This window comes from Rana temporaria, chromosome 3, assembly GCF_905171775.1.
Source record: "Rana temporaria chromosome 3, aRanTem1.1, whole genome shotgun sequence".
Taxonomy (NCBI): domain Eukaryota; kingdom Metazoa; phylum Chordata; class Amphibia; order Anura; family Ranidae; genus Rana; species Rana temporaria.
In genome coordinates, this window is record NC_053491.1 from 451,667,228 (window position 1) to 451,689,908 (window position 22,681).

A 22,681-nucleotide genomic window follows, 5' to 3' on the forward strand; every position below is an offset into this window, starting at 1 on the left:
CTATGCAGAGCTGCACCAGATTTTGCATGATGCAGTTTAAATAAATAACCCCCTCATATTGTCAATATCTGGCGTTTTGTTCGCCCTCTACTAAAAAAAAAACAAAAAAAAACAGCTTATTGGTTCTTGGTGCCTGCAGACCAGCAGTCCCCAGATGCAGAGAAGGCAATGTTACTACAAACAGGTCTGACATATGGAAACCCAACATAGGCCATGGGCTTTTGGCAACAACATTTTTAATTTAAACAAAATTTCATTAGGGGAGCTATGTTAGTCGCTAATGCCTCAGACAGGTACACTGTGATTAAGATCCTGAATATTTAAAAAGGTAACTAACTACCTTTAGTGGAGAGTGAGACCAGACATCAGTCCACGATGCAGGATATAAAGGCATCAAAGCAGATTTCTTCCAACTACTGTAATCTTGTACTGTACAAATACTGTAAGTTCCAAAGGTCTCAATCATCTACAAAGCCACTGTTAAGGTGGTATAAGAGTCCTGCATATACAAAATAATATCATCAGCATAAAGGCAGATACGTTCTGTCCTACCTCCCAGATTGATGCCTTAAATTACCACCACAATATTAGGGACATCACTTTAACTGCCAACTAGATAGTGTAACAGTAAAGTAAAAAGAGCTTTAGTTATCCCTTAAAAAATTATCAAGTACCTTGGCATTATCAAAACATACACAGTAAAGAGAGAGAGAGAGAGAGAGAGAGAGAGAGAGAGAGAGAGAGAGAGAGAGAGAGAGAGATATTTTTATTTATCTGTATTCTCCTAGCTGCACCCCAAAACTGTAACCCATAAATAAATAAAAATTGTTTTCTTTGTTGTCTAAAACCCAACTGAAGAGAGTTCCATCACTTTCTGTTTGGGCACCATAACAAAGAAAGAATGGAAAACATTTCCTTTATTACACCCAAAACAAATAATGTTATATCTGGAAACATTGACTGCATTAAAGGATTATTTTCTAATTAGGAAAAAGCATTGTAGCTGTTTTAAACATTTTACATTTATCTGTTCTTCCATTTTAGTGGTGTGCTTTTAAACCCCTGTTCCTTCTCTCTTCCAGGCAGTGAAATGGTGGAAGCCGAGTTAGAAAATATTCATATTGTGAAATCTCCCTATAAAATCCTCCTTACTAAAACCTCTAAGTATTTCAAGCCTGGAATGCCCTTTGACCTTACGGTAAGGATGTTGTGCATCTTATCTAAAATATGTTGATAACATTTAGAAAATGAAATGTCTGGAATTTAACCTCACATCTTGAAGGCATAAATAGCTTTCCTGAGTTTGACCCAAACACAGCTTCACTGTAGGAGGAATTATTCTCTTTCTATGTCCTTTTAATCTCTTTTTCCTTTCCTTTCCCTTTTCCCTTTTTTTTTTATTTCCCTTTGCCTTCCCCTTTTGTATCCTTTCCCCTTTCCTTTTTTCTTTTACGTTCTTTCCCCTTTCCCTTTTCAATTATTTTCCTTTCCCCTTTAGTTTACCTTTTCTTTCTTGTACCTTTAATTTTATTTATTTTCCCTTTCTTTTCCTTTTAAATTTTCTTCTTTTTCCCATCCCCTTTTCTTTTCCTTTTTCCTTTTTTTTCCTTTTCCCTTTCTTTCTTTCTTTCTTTCTTTCTTTCTTTCTTTCTTTCTTTCTTTCTTTCTTTCTTTCTTTCTTTCTTTCGTTCTTTCTTTTCTTTTCCCCTTCACTTTTCCTTTTTTCTTTTCCTTTTCCATTCTTGTTGGTATGTCAGTTGCCACCCCAAAACCTTGAAGTGAAAGTCTTGCTGAAAATTTCATTAAGTGGAAGAAGTGACAATTTTGCAAGATTTTAAGAAAAAGGAGCAAAACAATATTTTTTTCTTACACTAGGAAAGGAGTGCCTTTCATAAAATGTTGCACCATAAAATCTAAGGCTGGCTGTGCATTCTTTCATATTCCTCAGGTGTTTGTCACAAACCCCGATGGTTCTCCAGCTAACAGGATCATGGTGGTGGCACAACCAGGAAACGTTCAAGGTTTGACAGGACCTGAGGGAACATCTCGACTGACGTTGAACACTGCTGCTAATATCAATCGCCTTTCAATAACTGTGAGTGACCCTCTGTACCGTCCTGGTCTCAAAAGGAGGTTTCCTATTGTCTGTTGCAATTTCTGGTCATCTATATTTTATGTGATTGCTATCACAGTCTGTTAAATTTAAAGGTAGTTGGTTGATAACATTCATCTAGTAGACATGACTGCTATCATAATGTTTCATGGGGTTTAATGCTGAAATGTGACCCGTTAAAAGCCCAAAGTCTGAAACATCTACCTTTTTCTGTGTTGTTCATTCTTTATTTCCCTTTTTCTTTTTTTTTTTCTCTGACTTTTTATCGTGGATCTTTCTGAGATAAATGTCATATGTGATGACAGTCATTTTAAGGGGGATGTACATAAGATGCACAAATGTTGGAGCGTTGATTTGTAAAGAGACTATTAAAGCATCTCTAGTGGTCTTTTGTGAAACGTCTGTAATAATTCCCTACAGCATATCCCCAGTATTCAACCATGCCTGTAGTATGTCTGCAGTTTCTGAATTTTCTTGTAGCATGTGCAGTCTCTGACCATCTCCTGAAGAATGCTTGCAATGCCTGACCATCTCACATAGCATGTCTACAGTCTTTTCTGACCATCTCCTGAAACATGTCTGCAGTCTCTGACAATCTCTTGTAGCATGTGTGGAGTCCCTGACCATCTCCTGTAGCATGTCTGCAGTTTATGGCGATCTCCTGTAACATATTTGCAGTCTCTGACCATCTACTGTAGCATGTCTGCAGTCTCTGACAATTCCATGTAGCATTACATACACTGAGTACTTTATGTGACCCTTTGTTCATCTCCAGGGTCGTACTGAGGCCTTCAATGTCAGATGAGTCTACCACAACTGCTCGATTATATCTGCAAATGGAGTCTGTTTTAATGTGGGAGGAATAAATTCTGCATTGTTTTTCAGTTTTCAAAATGAAACTCTATACTATATAACCTTCTCTTCTATAGGTAAAAACGTCTCAGGGTTTGTCAGCAGAGAGAGAAGCCTCTGCAACGATGACAGCCATTGCCTACAACTCAAACGGCAATTACCTACATATTGGTATCACCACTTCCGAGGTCAAACCTGGAGATAACCTTAACGTGAACTTCAACATCCGCAACACCAATGCTGCAGTTCAAAACGGAATCACACATTTTACCTACGTGGTAATTCTACTGTTTTACTTATTCTCCATGGGATGTTAGCCTCTAGAATAAGATATAATGCCACCCCACCAATTTGATAATGTAAAGCAAGTTATGCTGAGATTGTTGAATCCTATGTTGGTTCATTTGGGAGGCCCCCATCCCAGGACAAACCTTTCATCCATGTGCGATCAAGACCCCCACCTTGATTGATTGTCTTATGATGTCATTACCTCACTGTCATAGTAAAGTGTTTCCTTATTAGGACCATGATGTTTACTATTAGGTCCATACATGCAGATGACCTGTGTGTCCATGTTGCTGGTAAGTGCTGCCCCTACTTTTTTTAGACTGAGGGTATTGAGATTAAGACATTCATTTTGATTTAAGCTAACCAAACTTCAAGACAAGATTGTTGTTAGGTTAACATATCACAGCTCTGTCCTTAGAAATCACACTATAAAAAACTGTTTTGTTTAGACAGGAGTGTTTAATAAAACAGAAAAGGACTATCTAATTATCCTTGTTTTACAGCAGCCCTAACATGCTTAATGTGTAGGACAGTTCTAACACAACCTATTAGCAGTGATGAAATATATATATTTGTTTTCATTGGAGTTAAGGAGGGTACTTTGTATGTGATTTTTTATGATGTCTTTTGCCTCCCAACAGATCATGAACAAGGGCAGGGTGTTGAAAGTAGACAGACAACAACGGCTGGCTGGCCAGGCCCTGGTGACAATGAACCTTCCAATCACAGTGGATTACATACCATCGTTCCGCCTGATAGCATATTATCTTGTAGGAAACGACATTGTATCTGACTCCATTTGGGTGGACGTGGCAGATACCTGCATGGGAACGGTGAGCACCATGACTTTCCTTAAACTCTTATTATGCTCTTTTCTAACTCAGTTTATACGATTACTGTATATGTAATAGTAATGCAAATTACTTTATATGTAATAATATAATCATCAGCTTACTAAGAGGTTGTTATGCCTTGTGTGTGTGTTTTTTTTTAATTCTTTCTTAGTACTAAATGTTGTGGTGTTTAATTATGTTGCCTTGCTGAGTTGGTGCCTCTGGGAAGTCAGAGGTTAACTCTGCTGGTCAGGTTTTCTCAGGCTTTTTGCTGGGGCCAACAGTTAATGAGTACTGCTTCTGGGTAAGAGAGAGGTCGCTCCATGTATGGGAAAGGAATACTTAGGCCTCGTACACACGATCAGTCCATCCGATGAGAATGGTCCGAAGGACCGTTGTCATCGGTTAACGGATGAAGCTGACTGATGGTCTGATGTGCCTACACACCATAGGTTAAATAACCGATTGTGTCAGAACGTGGTGACGTAAAACACAACGACGTGCTGAAAAAAACGAAGTTCAATGCTTCCAAGCATGCGTCGACGTGATTCTGAGCATGCGTGGATTTTTAACCGATGCTTTTGCATACTAACGATCGGTTTTGACCTATTGGTTAGGCATCCATCGGTTCAATTTTAAAGCAAGTTTTTTACCGAAGGTTAACTAACCGATAGGGCCCACACACAATCGGTTTGGACCGATGAAAACGGTCCATCAGACCATTCTCATCGGATGGACCGATCGTGTGTACGCGGCCTAAGTGTGCTGAGTATGTGATTGCTACTTTACTTATTTTTGCCCCCTTGGCAGGAATCCTGCCAGAGTTTCAGGCAGGGGTCAAGTCCTGGGAAAAAAAGTGTGAGAAGTCACCCAAGATTCCCCCCCACCTCAAAAATAAAAAAAGTATGTTCCCACGAGTTCTTACATGACTAAAACCCTGCACGCACAGTAATGTCCTTCTCTGCCCCCTTCACCCAACCAGGAATGTCCTCCTCTGCCCCCTTCACCTCCCCCCTCCACAGTAATATCCTCCTTTGCCCCCTTCACCTCCCCCCCTCACATTAATGTCCACCTCTGCCCCTTCACCCCTTCTCCAGTAATGTCCACCTCTGCCCCCTTCACCCCCAAAATTATGTCTACCTCGGCCCCTTTTACCACCCACAGTAATGTCCTCCTCTGCCCCCTTCACTCCGCACTAGTAATCTCCTCCTCTGTCCCCCTCACATCAGTGTCCTCCTCTATGATATGTTGAGGTGCCACCACCAGACACTCACATCAGTGCACTGCTACTGTCCTTCTCCTCTCTACTGTGGTGAGGTGCCACGGCCGCTGAGACCCGAGAAGGAGTGTTACTGATTTCTATTCAAGAATGGTGCCAGGCGGCGCCATTATACCACTGCGAATGTGTCCGCCCAACCGAAAATAGGCGATCATGTACAAGCTTTGCAGGCTTCGGAAAGGCGCAAGCGCAGTTGCGCTGTTGGCCCTGCAGGACGTGGCTGCTAACATGAAACGACATTCCTGCTGTGAAAAAAGTACAGGAACGCCGTTCCCATGCACTGCAGGACTCAAGCCCTGGTTCCAGGACATGGACTAATGGACTTGAATAAAATCTTTAAAGATTTCCTATTCTCCGAAAGGTATGCATACCTCAATGGGCAAGAAAGCAACCGTATTAGGAAAGATGTTTGTAAAAAGGAGTTATCTGTATAAAACATTTTTTATTATCCTGTGCCATGGAACCTAAAGAGTTACATTATTGTCTGTCCGGAGAAATGCTGCTCCTTTATAGAGAGCTCAGCCTTGATGCCAATACAGTGTTTCTGCATATGCCTCTGGCAGCCTGTAGGGGCATTACTCGTCCCTGTTCCCACCTGGGCACTGGCCACATCTCTGTCATATAATGTCATAGTCATTCAATTCCATGGCTGCTCTGATGAACTGAAATTGGCCCCTTGAAGTATCTTCAGAAACCAACATTTCTGAGAGTGTTTATCTCATGTGTCCCCACTGTGCTGAGTAGTTCCGATCCTGCTGACCCCTGTGTAACTACTGCATTTCAAGAGATCAGCACTCTTGGAAGTGTCAATTTCCGAGGCTTCAAGAGGAGGTTTGCCTTCATCAAAGTGGCGCTCAGCAGCATAGGATTTTTTTTTTACAGGTTAATTTTTTATTTTAATCCTGTGCCCGCAAGTCACATCGATTTGATACAAAACCCCACAGTCTCTCCTCTGGCCTTGCACCCAGCTCCCCTGGCATGCCTCTTCCAGATATCCAATGTGCCTCACTCACCGCAGAATACCTTCTCCATGACTGTGGGGATGAGGCTCCCTCCCAGCTGCCAGGCTCCTCCACCGAGGTGCGCACACCCTCCCAGATGGGGATGAGCCTTCTGCTAACACTCCATTCTTCACTTCTCCCAGCCAACAACTCCCCTCCAGTGGGCTGGACCCGAGCTTATGAAGGAGGCCTGTCCCCTGCCAATTCCAGTTGGGGATTGGTCAGGGCTCCTCACATGAGCTCCCTTTCACTCCAGCTCCCAGCCCTATCCCTCTTCCAGAACATTCTTGCTTGAAGTAGGGGTGGTCACACCCACTGCTACATTAACCACACCCTGCCCCCAGATCAAAACAAGAAAGCCTAGCCTGAAGCATAGTCCAACCTAAATTTACCTGACTGGCAGCTACCACACAAAAATCCTCACCTCTAGCACCTACCTATGGTAGAGGGTGCTACAACTTTATTTAATAAAGCAGTAAGAAATACACAAATATAGTATTTGGCAGAGCCATCTCCAAGCCACAAGTAAATGCAGGCATTGTAAAATGGAATTAGGACTGAGAATTAGCCTAGTTGTCACATCAAAATATGGCTGGAGAGGTACATTTTTTTGAAATGGTAAAGCCAAAGTTAAATGAGCCAAAGTTTTCATGAGAAGTACTATTAAAAAATGTAAAGAGAGGATAAGGAGAGTCATTTGTTGATAAAAAAAGAGAGAGGAAACTTAAGGAATAAAGGGCAAGAGGGAAAAGGAGGGATGAAAGAAGAAAGGAGGGTGGGTTAGTGGGGAGAAAGTAGAAGTGAGAAGGTTTAAGGAAGGAGTTCACCCTAAGGATTGGAGGTTATCTCCGAAAGGCTAAGGTCTTTAGGAAAGGGATGAGGCCACTTCTACATATCAGAATATCACCATCCAGTAGTGTGGGTAGTATACCGGTCTATTGTTGTTCACATGTGTGAGATGGCCTCAGCCTTACATCACTCAATAAGCCATGCCCTGACATGTTTTGCCCCACCCACTGAGTCTCTATGACTAACCCAGGTGGGTGGGGTGAAACATGTCAGTGGGTGTGGCGTGTGGAGTGGTGTAAGGCTGAGGCCATCTCACACATGTTAACAACACAGACGGGACTGGAAGATTTTTCTAAGCAAGCAGGTATAATTATTTTTATTTTCAACTTCATTAAAGCAACAGAGATTTCTTAAAGTAAAGCCATGGCCTCCCATGAAAAAATATGTGCTGCATCTATGGTCAAAATTCCCATAGATGCATTCCTAAACCTTGTGGACAGCCTTCCCAGAAGAGTTGAAGCTGTTATAGCTGCAAAGGGTGAGCCAACTCAATATTTAATCCTACGGACTAAGACTGAGTTGCCATTAAAGTTTATGTGCATGTAAAAGCAGGCATCCCAATACTTTTGACAATGTAGTATGATGGCACTTGGCCAATCAGCACTATCCTATGGGTGGTCCATAAGCCAGTGTAAGTTATAAACCCAGCAACTAGAAGATTTCAGAGGACTTTGCTTTCACTGGGGTGCTAGGAAGGTAACTATATGCATAGTTCTCAAATTAATGTTTACCTGTTGTTTTGCCCTGCATAGAGGAGCATGGGAAGAGGTAAAGGTGAGTAGATACTGCTGAGGAAGGTAGGGCATTAGATGACAAACTTCCACAAACTTGAAGGCAGGTACCTCATATTTAACCCCTGGCCCAGTACCTGTTGGTAATGTTTCTTGCAGTACCTACAGATGATGTCCCTTGAACCCAGGAAAACCTGCAAAGCCATGTTATAGACTTTTTTTTTTAAATTTCATTCTTTATTTGTCTTTTTTTTCCTTATACACATTTGATTATTTAAACAAATCTTTCATATCAAAAAAAAATTCCAAGAACCAACATCCTTTCTTATTTGTTACTTAATCTTAGTATGCGATACATCTGTTATAAAAGTTAAAAATATACATTGATTATCTTGTTCATATAAAGGAAAAGGGAGACAACATCTAATAGGAAGGAAGAAAAAGATAAGAGGAGAACAAAAAAAGAAAAAGAGAAAAAGATAAAATGCTCAGATCATCCCCATTACAGGGGGCTGTTCTTATATCTGTTCACAGTGTGGTTGATACCAAAAAATTTTTGTTCTTCACTTTATATACCTAAACCCTCCCCCCATTTTTCTCTCTCCCCTGGTGGGGTTTCGAAGCCGACCCCAACTTTCCTAAATGACACATGTCTAGCTTTATTTTTAAGAGTTATTTTATTTCTACCTCATCCCAGTTATATTTCTTACCCACTAGAGGGGCAGGTCCTTCTGTTCCAACCAAGGTCTCCACATCTCCTCAAACTCCTTAAGGTTACCTCTTTTTATATAGACTGCTTTTTCTTTACATATCGTCTCATTTACTGCTCCCTCCCATTCCCTTATTGTTGGAGGTGTTGTCGCCTGCCATCTTAACATTATTAATTTCCTTGCTTGGAACAGACATCTCAGTAATACTACTGTAGTGCTTTTCTTCTCGTTCCGTTCCCTTCTATATCCTAGTACACATAGTGTGGCTTCTGCCTCCAGAGGTACACCAAATGTCTCCCCTAAGACATTTACTACCCCCTCCCAATATCGAAACAACTTTGGGCATCGCCACACCATGTGTACTAGGTCTCCGGTCCCCTGGCATCTAGGGCATTTGTCATCTGTTCTTTTCCCAAAGTTGAACAGACGTTTAGGTGTATAATAAGCTCGATTCACCAGCATCAAATGGGAGACCTTCTGTGGGGGTGAGACCGAAACTTTCGGCCCCATCTCCAGAACCCTCCGCCATTGATCCTGTGTCATTTCCCCCAGGTCCTCCTCCCATTTCTCTTTTGTTTTTAGAAGATGCCGGCCCATATTAGCCTTTTTACCCATCTGTTTGTATAATTCAGAGATGAGTCCCTTGGCTGGTCCTACCTTGCCTAGTTCTTGGAAAAGGGGCATTTCACACCACACTAGCGTTTGTGTCCTAAACTGGGCTTCAAGGGCATGCCCCACCTGTATATAAGTGAAAAATGAATATTGAGGTATCTTAAATTCCTCTCTTAAATCCTGAAATTTCCTATATTTATCCTCTCTATACAGCTGTTTCAACCTTTTAATACCGTTTATTTCCCATGCTCTGACCTTTCCTATCTGGAGAACTTCCTTCAGTTTGTTGTTATTCCACAGGGGGGAGAGTTCAGAAAACCCGGTATAGCCCATCAGTTTTTTAACCGATTTCCATATTTTAGTTATCATTTTTGTTGTTGGAATCCTATATCTAAAAGAATCAGCCTCTAGTGCTTCAAAGATAGTGTCATGAGAGACCCCGTTCATCATTATCCTCCCATTAGGGGTACCTCCTCCTGGGATATTACCTCCCCCTATTTGTTGCAATTGTGCAGAAAAATAATAGATCTCGGGTTGGGGCACTGCAAGTCCTCCCTCCCCCACCGGGAGCTGTAATGTGCGAAGGCGTATCCTAGCCTGTCCCCCTTTCCAAATTAACTCCCTAAAAAGAGATTCAATTTTATTGAACCATTTTTTACCAATCCATATTGGGGAATTGTGCATTATGTATAAAAGTTGTGGTTGCCAAATCATTTTGATTAAGCTACACCTGCCCGCCACTGACAGATGGAGACGTTTCCAAATGTAGATTTTTTGTTTGAACTTAGCAAGTAGAGGGATGAGATTTTTATAAATGTATTGATTAGGGTTTTTCGTCACCAATATCCCCAGATATCTCATTGTATCCACCACTGTTAACTGTGGCAGTCCACATGTCGCTGTTTCTCCAAGTGGATCTATCGGCAGTAGCTCGGACTTCCCCCAGTTTATTTCTAATCCCGAAAAACTCCCAAACTCCTCCACCAAGCTCATTGCTTTTGTCAGAGATTGTTCCGTGTCTCCCAGGAAGAGCAGGATGTCGTCGGCATAAAGCGCAATTTTTTCTTCTCCCGTCATTCTCTGGAATCCGGATATCTCGATATTTGACCTAATAGCAATTGCCAGAGGTTCCATCGCTAGGGCGAAGAGCAGGGGTGACAGGGGGCACCCCTGTCTCGTCCCCCTCTCGAGGACAATTTTTTTTGAGAATTCATTATTTATTTTTAACTTAGCACTAGGATTATCATAGAGCATTTTTATCCACCCTGAAAAAATCGGACCGAACCCAAATTTATCCAGCACCCTCCAAATATACCCCCATTCTACGCTGTCAAAGGCTTTGGTCACATCCAGTGACAATACGGCCCTTGCTCCCTCATTCTGTGTTGGGGTTTGTAGGTTTAGAAATGTCCTCCTGATGTTCATACTAGTAGATCTATTAGCTATAAACCCCGTCTGATCTGGGTGAATTAATTTTGAAATAACCCTGTTAAGCCTTGTTGCCAAGACCTTTGCTATAATTTTAGCGTCAGAGCACAAAAGGGATATAGGTCTATATGCCACAGGGTCCAGTGGATCTTTCCCATCTTTTGGTATAATTATAACCGTTGCTTCCAGCATTGAGGCAGGGAGTTTACCTTCTACCGCCGCTCCATTTAATGTTTTTATAAGCTCGGGTAACAATATATCTCCATAATATTTGTACATTTCTACTGGAAGGCCATCTGGTCCTGGCGACTTTTGGTTCGCCATACCTGCTACTGCCAACTGTAACTCCCCAAGTGTTATTGGGTTTTCTAATTCTTCCCTTTCTGATTGAGATATAAACAGGATTTCTAGTCTCTCCAGGAAGTCCTCCATTTCTTTCTCCATTCCCCTCTTTTGTGTAGTGTACAATTCTTGATAGTATGCCCAAAAAATCTGCACTATCTCTGAGGTGTCCGAAGTTATCGCGCCGTTTGTTAATCTTATGGACCGAACGCCGGAGGAGGAAGAGTTAGATTTTACCACCTGCGCCAGCATCCTTCCAACACTTTCCCCTTCTGCAAATGAGGATTGTCGCAAGAAAATTCGTCTGGTCTCTACTTCCCTTGTAATTACTGATTTATACGCTTGTTGTTTTTCAAGCCATGTTTTCTTTCCCTTCGGCGTTGGGTCCCCCACATAGTTATTTTCTGCCTCCAACACCTCTCTACGGGATTTTTCCTCCGCCTCTCTTGCTTTTTTATTAAATTTTGCTATCTGCTGGATCAGGACACCTCGTAGGTACGCCTTCAGGGTGTCCCATAATATCCCAGTGCCCGTGGTGCCTTCATTGATATCTACAAATTCCTTCAGTTTGGGCAGAACTTCATCCGACTTCTTTATTAACTCACACCAGTGTGCATTAATTTTCCAATCTCTCTGAATTTTTTGTCCACCTTGATTTAGGGTAAGTACCATAGGAGAGTGATCAGACACTCCTCTTGGCAAATATATTACTTTCCCCACCAACTGTAATGCTAAATAATTCCCCAGGGCCATATCAATCCTGGAGAGTGTATCGTGCGTACTTGAGTAACAAGAATATTGTTGAGTCCCCGGATTCCTCACTCTCCACAAGTCTAACAGACCAACCTCTTCCAAGAATTGACCCAGGCGGCTATTTTTCATGAGGTCTGGGACCAACGGTATGGGAAACCTATCCACTCTTCGGTCCAAGACCTCATTGAAGTCTCCTACCACCAACACCGGTATCTCTTCCTTCCCCAATATGAATTCATTTAATCTGAGCATAATATCAATCCTAAAGGGCGGGGGAACATATATATTTGCTATTATATACATTTTGTTGTTTATTATACAATGCAGAAAAATAAATCGACCGTATTCATCTATGCTGACCTGTCTGCAGGAAAACCCCACTCCATCTCTCACCAAAATACTCACTCCTCTAGAATATGTAGAGTGCACTGAGTGGTACTGAGTAGGGTATTTTTTACTCTGTAATAGGTAGCTTGTATTTTTCATTAGATGGGTTTCCTGCAGACACATCAGCCCTATTCCATGTTTTTCCAGCGTGGCAAAGACTGCAGCCCTTTTAGCTGCAGTTCCCAGGCCTCTAACATTCCATGAGCTTAATTTTAACATTTTACTTTACATATAGCAACCAAGGATATACCAAGGGGAGCAGAGGCATCCAACCCAAAACATAATTTATATAGCTATTCATTACCCTAGTTATCTTTGTGTGTAAATAGTCCTTACTAAATTTTACCGTGTCTATTAGAACTTGTGAGCTGACATCCCCAAAAAATGTATGTGCTATTTTAGTGTTGTTTCCATGTAGGTTTTCAAACTTTATTTTCCCATAGAAAATTTTACCCCTTGTGAAATACTTTGCCATTTTCCCATTTTCCCATTCCTTTGTGCATTATCATTACCTTCTATACTTTTCTTTGGTTCGTGTTTTACATATATTTTACTTATTACAGTGAACATTTTTTCCCTGTGTATTATGTACTTATCTTCCCCTCCCCTCCCACCCTTCCTCCCTCTCCTCCCCCTCCCTCCCCTTCCCCCCCCTCCGCACCTACCCAGGTGTTCCCCAAAGGGGTTTCCTATGGCCGTTTCCCATATCATCCTTTCCTCTCTTAACACACTTTCATTCACTCCCCCCTTCCCCCCCCCTCCCCACTTCTCCCACCCCTCCTCATTCACAATCCTCCCTTCTCTATTCAACTCTTGACCAATTCCTCTCACTCGTTTAAGTGTGCACCCTTCCTCCCACCTCCCCCCCCCCTATCCGTGCGAGTTACAAATTAAACCCCTTATTCCTAGCTCCCCCCTCCCTCCTTTAATTGCGTTTCCATCCATAATGCTGCATCTTCAGGTTTATCAAAAAATAATGTCATTCCCAGCGCAGCCACCCGTAGCCTCGCTGGGTACAATAAAGCATATGGAAGTTTAGCCCTCTGCATTTTCCGTTTAACCTCCAGAAACCCCGCCCTTCTCTTCTGTAACTGGGGAGAAAAATCAGGGTAAAATGAAACTTTAGAGCCTTCAAAAAAAACCTCTCCCATTTCTCTACTCTTTCTCAATAGGGACTCTTTATCTCGGTAATTCAAAAATTTTAGTAGCATTGATCTTGGACGCCCCCCAGTGGGGGGAGGCTTAAAGGGGACTCTATGCGCTCTTTCTATTGTAAATGCTTGTGAAAAGCTTTCTCTACCAAATAGTTTTACAAACCAGTTTTCCAAAAATTCTATTGGTCTAGCCCCCTCACATTTCTCCGGTAGCCCCACCAGCCTGACATTGTCCCTCCGGAGTCTATTTTCTATTTCATCCAGATGTTATAGACTTTACTGTAAATTTATGTATGTAGATCTGCAAAAATGTATAGTTTTGTTTTTTCTAACTGACATTTTTATGTTATTTTTTAGCTGGAGGTGACGGGTAACACAGAGCGAGACAACAAAGTTCAAAGTCCTGGTTCTTCCATGAAGTTAAAGCTGAAAGGAGATCACAAGGCCTACGTGGGAATGGTAGCTGTAGACAAAGGTGTCTATGTACTTAACAGCAAGCACAAGATATCCCAGAGCAAGGTTTGTGTGTGACTATCTTGGTTACTTGGGGAGCCACAGCCCAGTCTGAAAAATGTGTCCAGGTTTTAGTCCTCCTGATATATATATATATATATATATATATATTTATTTTTTATTTTTTTATTTATTTTTTATTTAATTTACAGCAATTTCTTATTTTCTAATTTTCCCCTCCTCTGACTGTCTCAGGCCATCATTTACCATTGCAAACTTACCAGTGGAATATTTATTATTTTTAAATGATAGGGTTTGATGAGCCAAATGTTAAACTACATAATATGTTCGGTAATGTTAAGCTAGAATTGAATATATTTCTATCCTGCTTGCTGCATGCTGTTTCTTAATGACTTACGACCCGGACCATTTGCAGGTAAAGGACCTGGCCAGTTTTTGCGATTCGGCACTGCGTCGCTTTAACTGACAATTGCGCTGTCGTGCGACATGGTTCCCAAACAAAATTGGCTTCCTTTTTTTCCCCACAAATAGCACTTTCTTTTGGTGGTATTTGATCACCTCTGCAGTTTTTATTTTTTGCGCTATAAACAAAAATAGAGAGACAATTTTGAAAAAAAAAACAATATTTTTTATTTTTTGCTATGATAAATATCCCCAAAAAATATATAAAAAACATTTTTTTCCTCAGTTTAGGCCAATACGTAGTCTACGTTTGCAGGTCCGGTGGCAGGAGCCGCGATGACGTCCTCTATTCCGGCAAGGTCCGGCGGACATCACAACGTCACTTCCAGTTTACTCGGCTGACAATGGCACCGGTTTAAAAAGAATGACAGTATTCAGAATCACTGAATACTTTGAAGTGCAAAGGAGGGGTTTGGAGTCTTTTAGTCCCCCGATCCCTCCATAAAAAGTACCTGTCACCACCTATTACTGTCACAAGGGATGTTTACATCCCTTGTGACAGCAATGAAAGTGATCAGAATTTTTTTTATTTTAAAGTGACAAATGTAAAAAAAAAGTATATAAGAAAAAAAATTGAAAGCGCCCATGTCCTTGCAAGCTCGCACAGTAAAGAAAGCGCATTCGTAAGTCGCGCCCGCATATGTAAACAATGTTCAAATCACACATGAGTGAGAGCAATAATTCTAGCAGAAGACCTCCTCTGTAACTCTACCCTGGTAACCGTTACATTTTTTTAAAGCCTTGCCTATGGAGATTTTTATGTACCTTAGTTTGTCGCCATTCCAAGAGTGTGTGCAATTATAAAGCGTGACATATTTAGCATTTATTTACTTGGCTACTTGGCTTAACATCATATTTCACATTATACAAAATATTTGGGCTAGCTTTACTGTTTTTTTTTTTTTAATTCATGAAAAAAAGTGTATTTTTTCCCAAAAAGTGTGTTTGAAAGAGTGTTATGCGTAAATACCGTGTGACAAAAAAATTTAAACAATCACCATTTTTATCTCTAGGGTCTCTGCTAATATATATGTATGCATATATATATATATATATATATATATATATATATATATATATATATATATATATATATATATATATATATATATATATATATATATATATATATCTTGTAAGCAACAAATGTCAGAAATAGGCTTAGGCGTAAAAGAAAATTGATATATTTTTAGATGTTTAGTGGTGATTAATATCCCTGAGGAAGACATTCGAAACAACGTTTCATAGCCCATTCTATGAACTGCTGTTATTGAACTTCTGATCATACAGCTACTCATGGTTTTGGGTATTACCACTTTGAAACATGTGCATCATGTGAGGAGTTTTTAAAGTGATATTAATAAAATTATTTTTACATTATATTTTTTGTCATTTTTGGTTGCCTTTTAAAATTCCGATTTAAAGAGATATTTTGATATTATATTGTATAATTTGATATTATACATTAATTACAGGGATGATGGCAACCCTGATTCAGCACTGATGAACAAATACTGTATTTAAATTGTAACATAAAACATTATTTCACAGCTAAATATATACAGTAAAACCTTGGGTTGCGAGTATAATTTGTTCCAGAAACATGCTTGTAATCCAAAGCACTTGTATATCAAAGCAAATTTGCCCATACAAAATAATGGAAACTCAAATGATTTGTTCCACAACCATTTATTCATATGCCTTTCAGTTTATAGTCCATATAAAAAGATTATAGCAATGTGATAAGTTGTGTAACTATAAAATGTTCATCCACAAATGGAAGCCTCCACAAGGGGATTAGAAGCAAAATCCAGCAGGTGCTACAGAGTATAAAAGAGAAGAGAGGCGCCTCTTATGCCGCGTACACACAATCATTTTTCGCATTGAAAAAAAACATTTAGGTAGATTTAGAAAGAGTTAGGCTGGCTTATCAGTAGATAAGCCGACCTAACTCCGAATCTACGCCGCCGTATGTTTAAGCGTATGCTCAAACAGAGATACGCTTAAACATATCTAAGATAGGACGGCTTGCGCCGTCCTATCTTAGATTGCAATTTTTCGGATGGCCGCTAGGTGGCACTTCCATTGCGGCCAGCGTAGATTATGTAAATGAGCTTGTACGCCGATTCACGAACGTACGCCAGGCCGCCGCAGTCAAATTACGTAGTTTCCGTAAGGCCTTAGGCGGCCTAAAGTTATTCCACCTATGAAGTGGAATAACAATGTTAAAGTATGGCCGCCGTTCCCGCCGCGAAGTTCTAATTTTTTACGTCGTTTGCGTAAGTCGTCCGCGAGTCGGGAGTTACGTCGTTTACGTCCATGTCGAAATCAATAGGCCCGTATGGCGTACTTAGCCGCAATGCGCACTGGGAAATGTAGTCGCCCGGCGCATGCGCAGTTTAAAAAAACGTCAAAAACGTGAGGTCAAGCCTCATTGACATTAAACACGCCCCCCTCCAACCCATTTGAATTAGGCGCCCTTACGCCCGCTCGTTTTAGGCTACACCGCCGTAAATTAGCAGGTAAGTATATTGAGAATCATTACTAGCCTAGCTAATTTACGGCGGTGTAGCCTAAACAGGCTACGCCGCCCTAAAGTTAATCCATCCTACCTAAATCTACCTAATTGTTTTTCAGCATGTCGAAAAAACGAAGTTTTCCCAACTTCATCATTAAAACGATGTTGCCTTCACACCATCGTTTTAAAAAAATTATCTAGCAAAGCGCGGTGACGTACAACACGTACGACGGCACTATAAAGGGGAAGTTCTATTCGCCTTGGGGCTGCTTTAGCTGATTCCATGTTAGTAAAAGACGATTCGTGCTTTTTTGTCTGTTACAGCGTTATGAATGTGCTTACTCCATTATGAATGGTAGTTTTACCAGAATGAACACTCCCATCTCATAACTTGCTTCTGAGCATGTGCAGGTTTTTTACGTCGTTTTAGCCCACACACGACCATTTTTTACAACCCGAAAAACGGCATTGTTTAAAACGATGTTAAAAAATGCAGCATGCTCAAATTTTTTTTTTGTCGTTTTTCAGAACCTGAAAAAATGATGTGAAGCCCACATACGATCATTTTAAATGGGTTTCTAGAAAATGGGTTTTCTAGGTTTTTTACGTCGTTTTAGCCCACACACGACCATTTTTTACAACCCGAAAAACGGCATTGTTTAAAACGATGTTAAAAAATGCAGCATGCTCAAATTTTTTTTTTGTCGTTTTTCAGAACCTGAAAAAATGATGTGAAGCCCACATACGATCATTTTAAATGACGTTTTTGAAAAACAACTTTTATTCATGCCAAAATAATGATCACGTGTACGCGGCATAAGTGTAGCAATATGTTGCTAAATGTTGTACTTTCATTAAATGTAACCATTTTGCTACACTTAGTGGCTCCTCTCTTCTATTTTATACTACGTTGTGACATGATGCTACTTGTATATCAAGACATCGCTTATATATCAAGTCAAAATGTATTAAAAAATGTTGCTTGTCTTGCAAAACGCTCTCAAACCAAGTTAGGCCCCTTTCACACGGGGCGGATCAGTAATGATCCGCCTCCTTATGTCCGTAAGCTCAGCGGGGATCGCTCTGTATATCCCCGCTGAGCCGGCAGATGACAGGGCGGTCTCGGCACACTGTGCAGGGATCGCCCTGTCTTTTCTCCACTCTCCCCTATGGGTGGAGCGGATGAACACGGACCGTATGTCTGTGTTCATCCGATCCGCTCTGCAGACGGAAGAAAAAATAGGATTTTCTTCCGTCTGCAAAATCGGATGTTTGCGGAGGCGGACGATTACGGGTGTCAGTGGATGTTCATCCGCTGACACCCGCAATCACATAGGGACCAATGTATGTCCCTTTTTCATCCGCAAACGGATGGATGAAAAAGCGGACATACGGTCCGCACGTGTGGAAGGGGCCTTACTCTCAAACCAAGGTTTTAATGTAAATAAATATGAGTTAGATTAAAAAAAAGGAATATTGTGGCTTGAAGAACTACCCTGTCCCTTCTTCTATCCTATTTAGGTGTGGAACTCTGTGGAGAAGTCAGATCTTGGATGTACCCCTGGAAGTGGTGCTGACAACATGGGGGTGTTTTTTGATGCTGGCTTGGCTTTGCTATCCAGTACAAAGGCTACCACTGTGCAAAGATCAGGTTGGCTCCCTTTTATTTTTTCTTGTAGTGGTAAAGTAAACTAAACATGTTTCATTTTTTTGTGGATAGAGTATAGAGGGATTAGAACACCTATTAGGATTTTATTGCTGTCTGTGCTCCCATTAGGGAGATTCCTCCTCTCTATTTGTCCTCTGTACCATTATCATTAAGGCTGTGTTCAGTCTGAAGCACGGAGCGGCTCACAGCAGGGGGTCCAGTGCATCTCCATTCACCGTTTCAGGTCAGATTTCAGTTTGTATTTTTGGCTGAATTAGGACCTGAAATGGACCAGAAGACGCCCAGGACTCCCATGCAATTCGCTCTGGAGCCACTCCGGAGATGTGTGAACTGGCGAGCCGGTGTTCTATCAGATAACTGCTATCCATCAGAAAGCCACTACCCGGCCTACTGCACATATACTAGGGTGACAAGACATCCCCAGTTTCAGGGGACAGTCCCCTGATTGAGGACACTGTCCTCGGACCAAGTCTGTCCCTGGTTTTGTCCTCAGATTGGATTTAATAGGGGGCAGGGGCAATTTCAAAGACAGTCAGTGCAGAATTAAAATAAAAAAAATTGAATTACACCCCCCGCTCCGCCGTGCCTACTAGCATAGGGGGATTGTATTTTTCCATTATCTGTGCCCCTTTCTGATGATCATGTACTGGTCGGAGTGGAGGGAATATTTCTTCAGTTTCGGGTGCATTCCCATTCAGCTCCGCTCACATGTTCTTCTGCCTTGGCTCAAATCCTGGCCAGCCACCTGCCTATCTCCTTGCTTTCCCTGGTGGAGTGATCTTCCTCCGCTCCCCATCCAGTAGTAGCCGGGGCACGAAGAGTAAGACTTGAGAGGCTGTGAGGCGGGCGGCGATGGGCACAGAGTCGCTGATTGTTGCCATTACTAGTAAAGAAAAAATATGTCCCGGATTTTATTTAAAAAATCTGGTCACCTTAACATATAAGCGATTCGCAACCGAAGTGACGTTGCCTCGTCGCCATCTTGATACACCAACACTCGTCTGCAGTAAGTCTAGAGTTAGAAGTCGGCAAGTGGACATCTTTATACACCCACTGGCTGTTTAATTTTAAAAGCAGCAGGAAGCCTGCTGATCTCAGGTTTGCTGATGTGAACGAACACCGCTGCATTTAAAATTAAACATCAATACAGTGTTGCAAACTTCAAAATACTGCATTTCACTATATAATCTGTTTACTGTTAACAATAACTGTGATGCCGCGTACACACGATCGGTCAAACCGATGAGAACGGTCTGATGGACCGTTTTCATCGGACCAAAATGATCGTGTGCGGGCCCCATCGGTTAATTATCCATAGGTTAAAAAAAGCAATCTTGTTTTATATTTAACCGATGGATACCTAACCGATAGAAAAAAAAACGATCGTTTGTAGGCACGTCTATCGGTTAAAAATCCATGCATGCTCAGAATCAAGTCGACACATGCTTGGAAGCATTGAACTTCATTTTTTTCAGCACGTCGTTGTGTTTTTAACGTCACCGCGTTCTGACATAATTGTTTTTTTAACCAATGGTGTGTAGGCGCGACGGACCATCAGTCAGGTTAACCGATGAAAACAGTCCATCGGTCTGTTCTCATCGGATGGACCGATCGTGTGTACAGGGCTTGACAAGCAAAACTCTGGTGGGTGTATAAAGATGTCCGCTTACCGACTTCTAACTCTAGGCTTACTGCAGACGAGTGTGGGTGTACCAAGATGGTCGCGAGGCAACGTCACTTTCTGATAGAACACCTGTCACAATCTCCTGACATGCAAATTGGATGTGGGTGGAAAGAAGAGTAATAGAGGGGAAATCTTCCAGGGGGACACTAGTTCTGGTGACCTGGGTGGGGTTCCCAGAGATTACCTGAACTTGCAGGGATTTTCTCCCACTTATTGTTCGGCTATTAGACAGGACATTAACATGGAACTTTAGTCAGAATACTAAGTCCTCCTAGATGACTTCAGGCTGGCCCCTTTTTGTAGGTATAGCTATGTAAAACATTAAAAATAAGTGACTGCCTATACTGTTTAAAATCCAGCAATACACTGTCCCACCCTGCTCTGCACATGCTCAGCTGCTATCCATTTTTAGGCACTGCTGAGTTTGTAGAGGCCGATCTGCTGACAGTCTTAAAGCGGAATAAAAGAAGTTGTAAATCCAGAGAAAAAATTATGAAATACTCACATTAAAACAAAGCCCTCCAGCGGCGCCCGCACACCACTGAGACAGCTGACTTCTTCCCCACAGTTGTGAGTGGGGCTGTGAGTGGCCGGAGCCGTGATGATGTCACTCCAGCGCATGCGTGCGGGAACCGTGGTTTATGGCATGGGCTATGAAGGTACAGCACAGTAAGCCGGACCTTCAGAGCGCATACACCAATAATATCATTGGCTGCATGCACTCTGACTATCAACCAAACTGTGACATCGGGTCTGCCAGACCCACTGATTGTCTCCCGCTGTGACCAATCACAGCGGGAGCGGGACTCTGGCAGCGTGTGCCACAGAGCTAACGAAAAAAATAATGTACAGGTACGTGATTTCGCACTTAAGGGCCACCCTGTCGCAGTACATATATGTGGGGTGGTCCTTAAGTGCTTAGAATCCAGCAATACATAGTTTACACACTGATATGCCCCTTACACACGATCGGAAATTCCGCCGTGTGTATGCTCCATCGCACTTTTGCTGTCGGAATTTCTGCCAGCAAAAGATTGAGAGCTGGTTTTCAAATCAGAAAATCCGGTCGTCTGTAGCAATTCCGACGCACAAAATTACGACGCATCCTTGGAAACAATTTGATGCACGCTCAGAAGCATTGAACTTCATTTTCTCGGCTCATTATAGTGTTGTACGTCGCCGCGTTCTAGAAGGTTGACCGTGTGTGTATGCAAGCCAAGCTTGAGCAGAATTCAGTCGGAAAAACCATCCAAGGTTTTTCCAACGGAAAATCTAATCGTGTGTACTCGCATAACAGTTTGCATTTCCAGCATTTCAGGAATGTAACTGTTTTTTGAAACTGATAAATTGATGAATTTAGTTCTGCTTTATGATTTACTGCTGGGGCTTTGGGCTTCAGTAAAATGGCAAGAAGTAACAGAAACAGTGCTGGAGGTACATTACATTATTTTTGGTAGCATAATTATTTATGTGAAATGTATGTTCCTTGCTAAAGAACTTTTTTTTATCAAGCTGTTACGGGTAACATTCCACTTTAGGGTGAATCTCCCCAATGGGACACAGATGGGGGAAAAACTGGGGACAGGGGTTATAACCCTCCCTTACTCTTTTCAAGATTTGCTATAAGTTCTACTTTAGGATAGATGCACAAGGGAAGGTCTCTCAATGGGAACGGTGGACAGTGACACATCTGCGTTTCCATGCTGCTTAAACTAACAATGTTATGTTTAATATTCTATTCTCTTGTCATTTAGAACCTCAATGTGCGGCTCCTGCGGCACGGAAACGACGCTCCACAGCCCAGCTGATCGAACTGCAGAACTCATATGGTGAGAAAATTATTCAGTAATACCTGTACAAGGCTGAACGAAAAAAAAACTGAAGAACTCGGGAGGAGATCCTGTACTAACAATACAATGTCAGTTCAGCAATCTCCCAGTTGAGCGATTGTGTTGTAACAGGGAGAGGCCCCCCCGCCAGAACACACCAGTCAGCACACAACACTGATTGGATGCTGATTGGCAGACCTTTTTTGATCATGCCTCTTCGCCAAAAGCTGGACATTCGGCTTCTGTCGGACCAGCTGCCATACATACATGGGCTGAATGTCAGCCGGTTTCTATTGAACAATATTTGGCCCATGTGTATGGGGCTTAGTCACATCTCTTCCCCCAGCCTTTGATTGGATTCAATCAATCAGATGGTTACAGTATTACATGTCTAGTACCTTAATTCTTAGCAAGGGAAGAATTGGGTCTGATCTTCCTATGCTATAACAAGCACCTGCACCCACTGGATATATTTTATATTGTCCAGTAGTGTTGGGCAAAGAGTTTGGCTTGAGCATGAGTGTCGGACGAACATTGGCTGTTCGGCCCATTCATCCAACACCCAAATTTGCAGGGTGCTTGGCGGGTGTTCGCCCAGCTGAACACCCTGCAATGCACTGCACAGTGCATTTTGTGCCCTAATTGGGCACATAATAAGTTGGTTGCTAAGGAGGGGAGGCCGGCTGCAGCATCCTTAACAAAGATTGCTTTAA

The 22,681-nt window shown here is 41.8% G+C and overlaps 1 protein-coding gene across 1 annotated transcript in view; it reads left to right on the forward strand.

The window, feature by feature from the left end:
• The window catches only part of LOC120933436 (venom factor-like), a 120,540-nt gene that overhangs the window by 20,162 nt on the left and 77,697 nt on the right, over positions 1-22,681 (forward strand). The window contains exons 10-16 of the mRNA XM_040346653.1: positions 1,083-1,198; positions 1,949-2,095; positions 3,043-3,243; positions 3,895-4,086; positions 13,690-13,851; positions 18,308-18,437; positions 21,894-21,968. Coding sequence (XP_040202587.1) covers positions 1,083-1,198; positions 1,949-2,095; positions 3,043-3,243; positions 3,895-4,086; positions 13,690-13,851; positions 18,308-18,437; positions 21,894-21,968 — 1,023 coding nt within the window. The remainder of the gene's footprint in view (positions 1-1,082; positions 1,199-1,948; positions 2,096-3,042; positions 3,244-3,894; positions 4,087-13,689; positions 13,852-18,307; positions 18,438-21,893; positions 21,969-22,681) is intronic.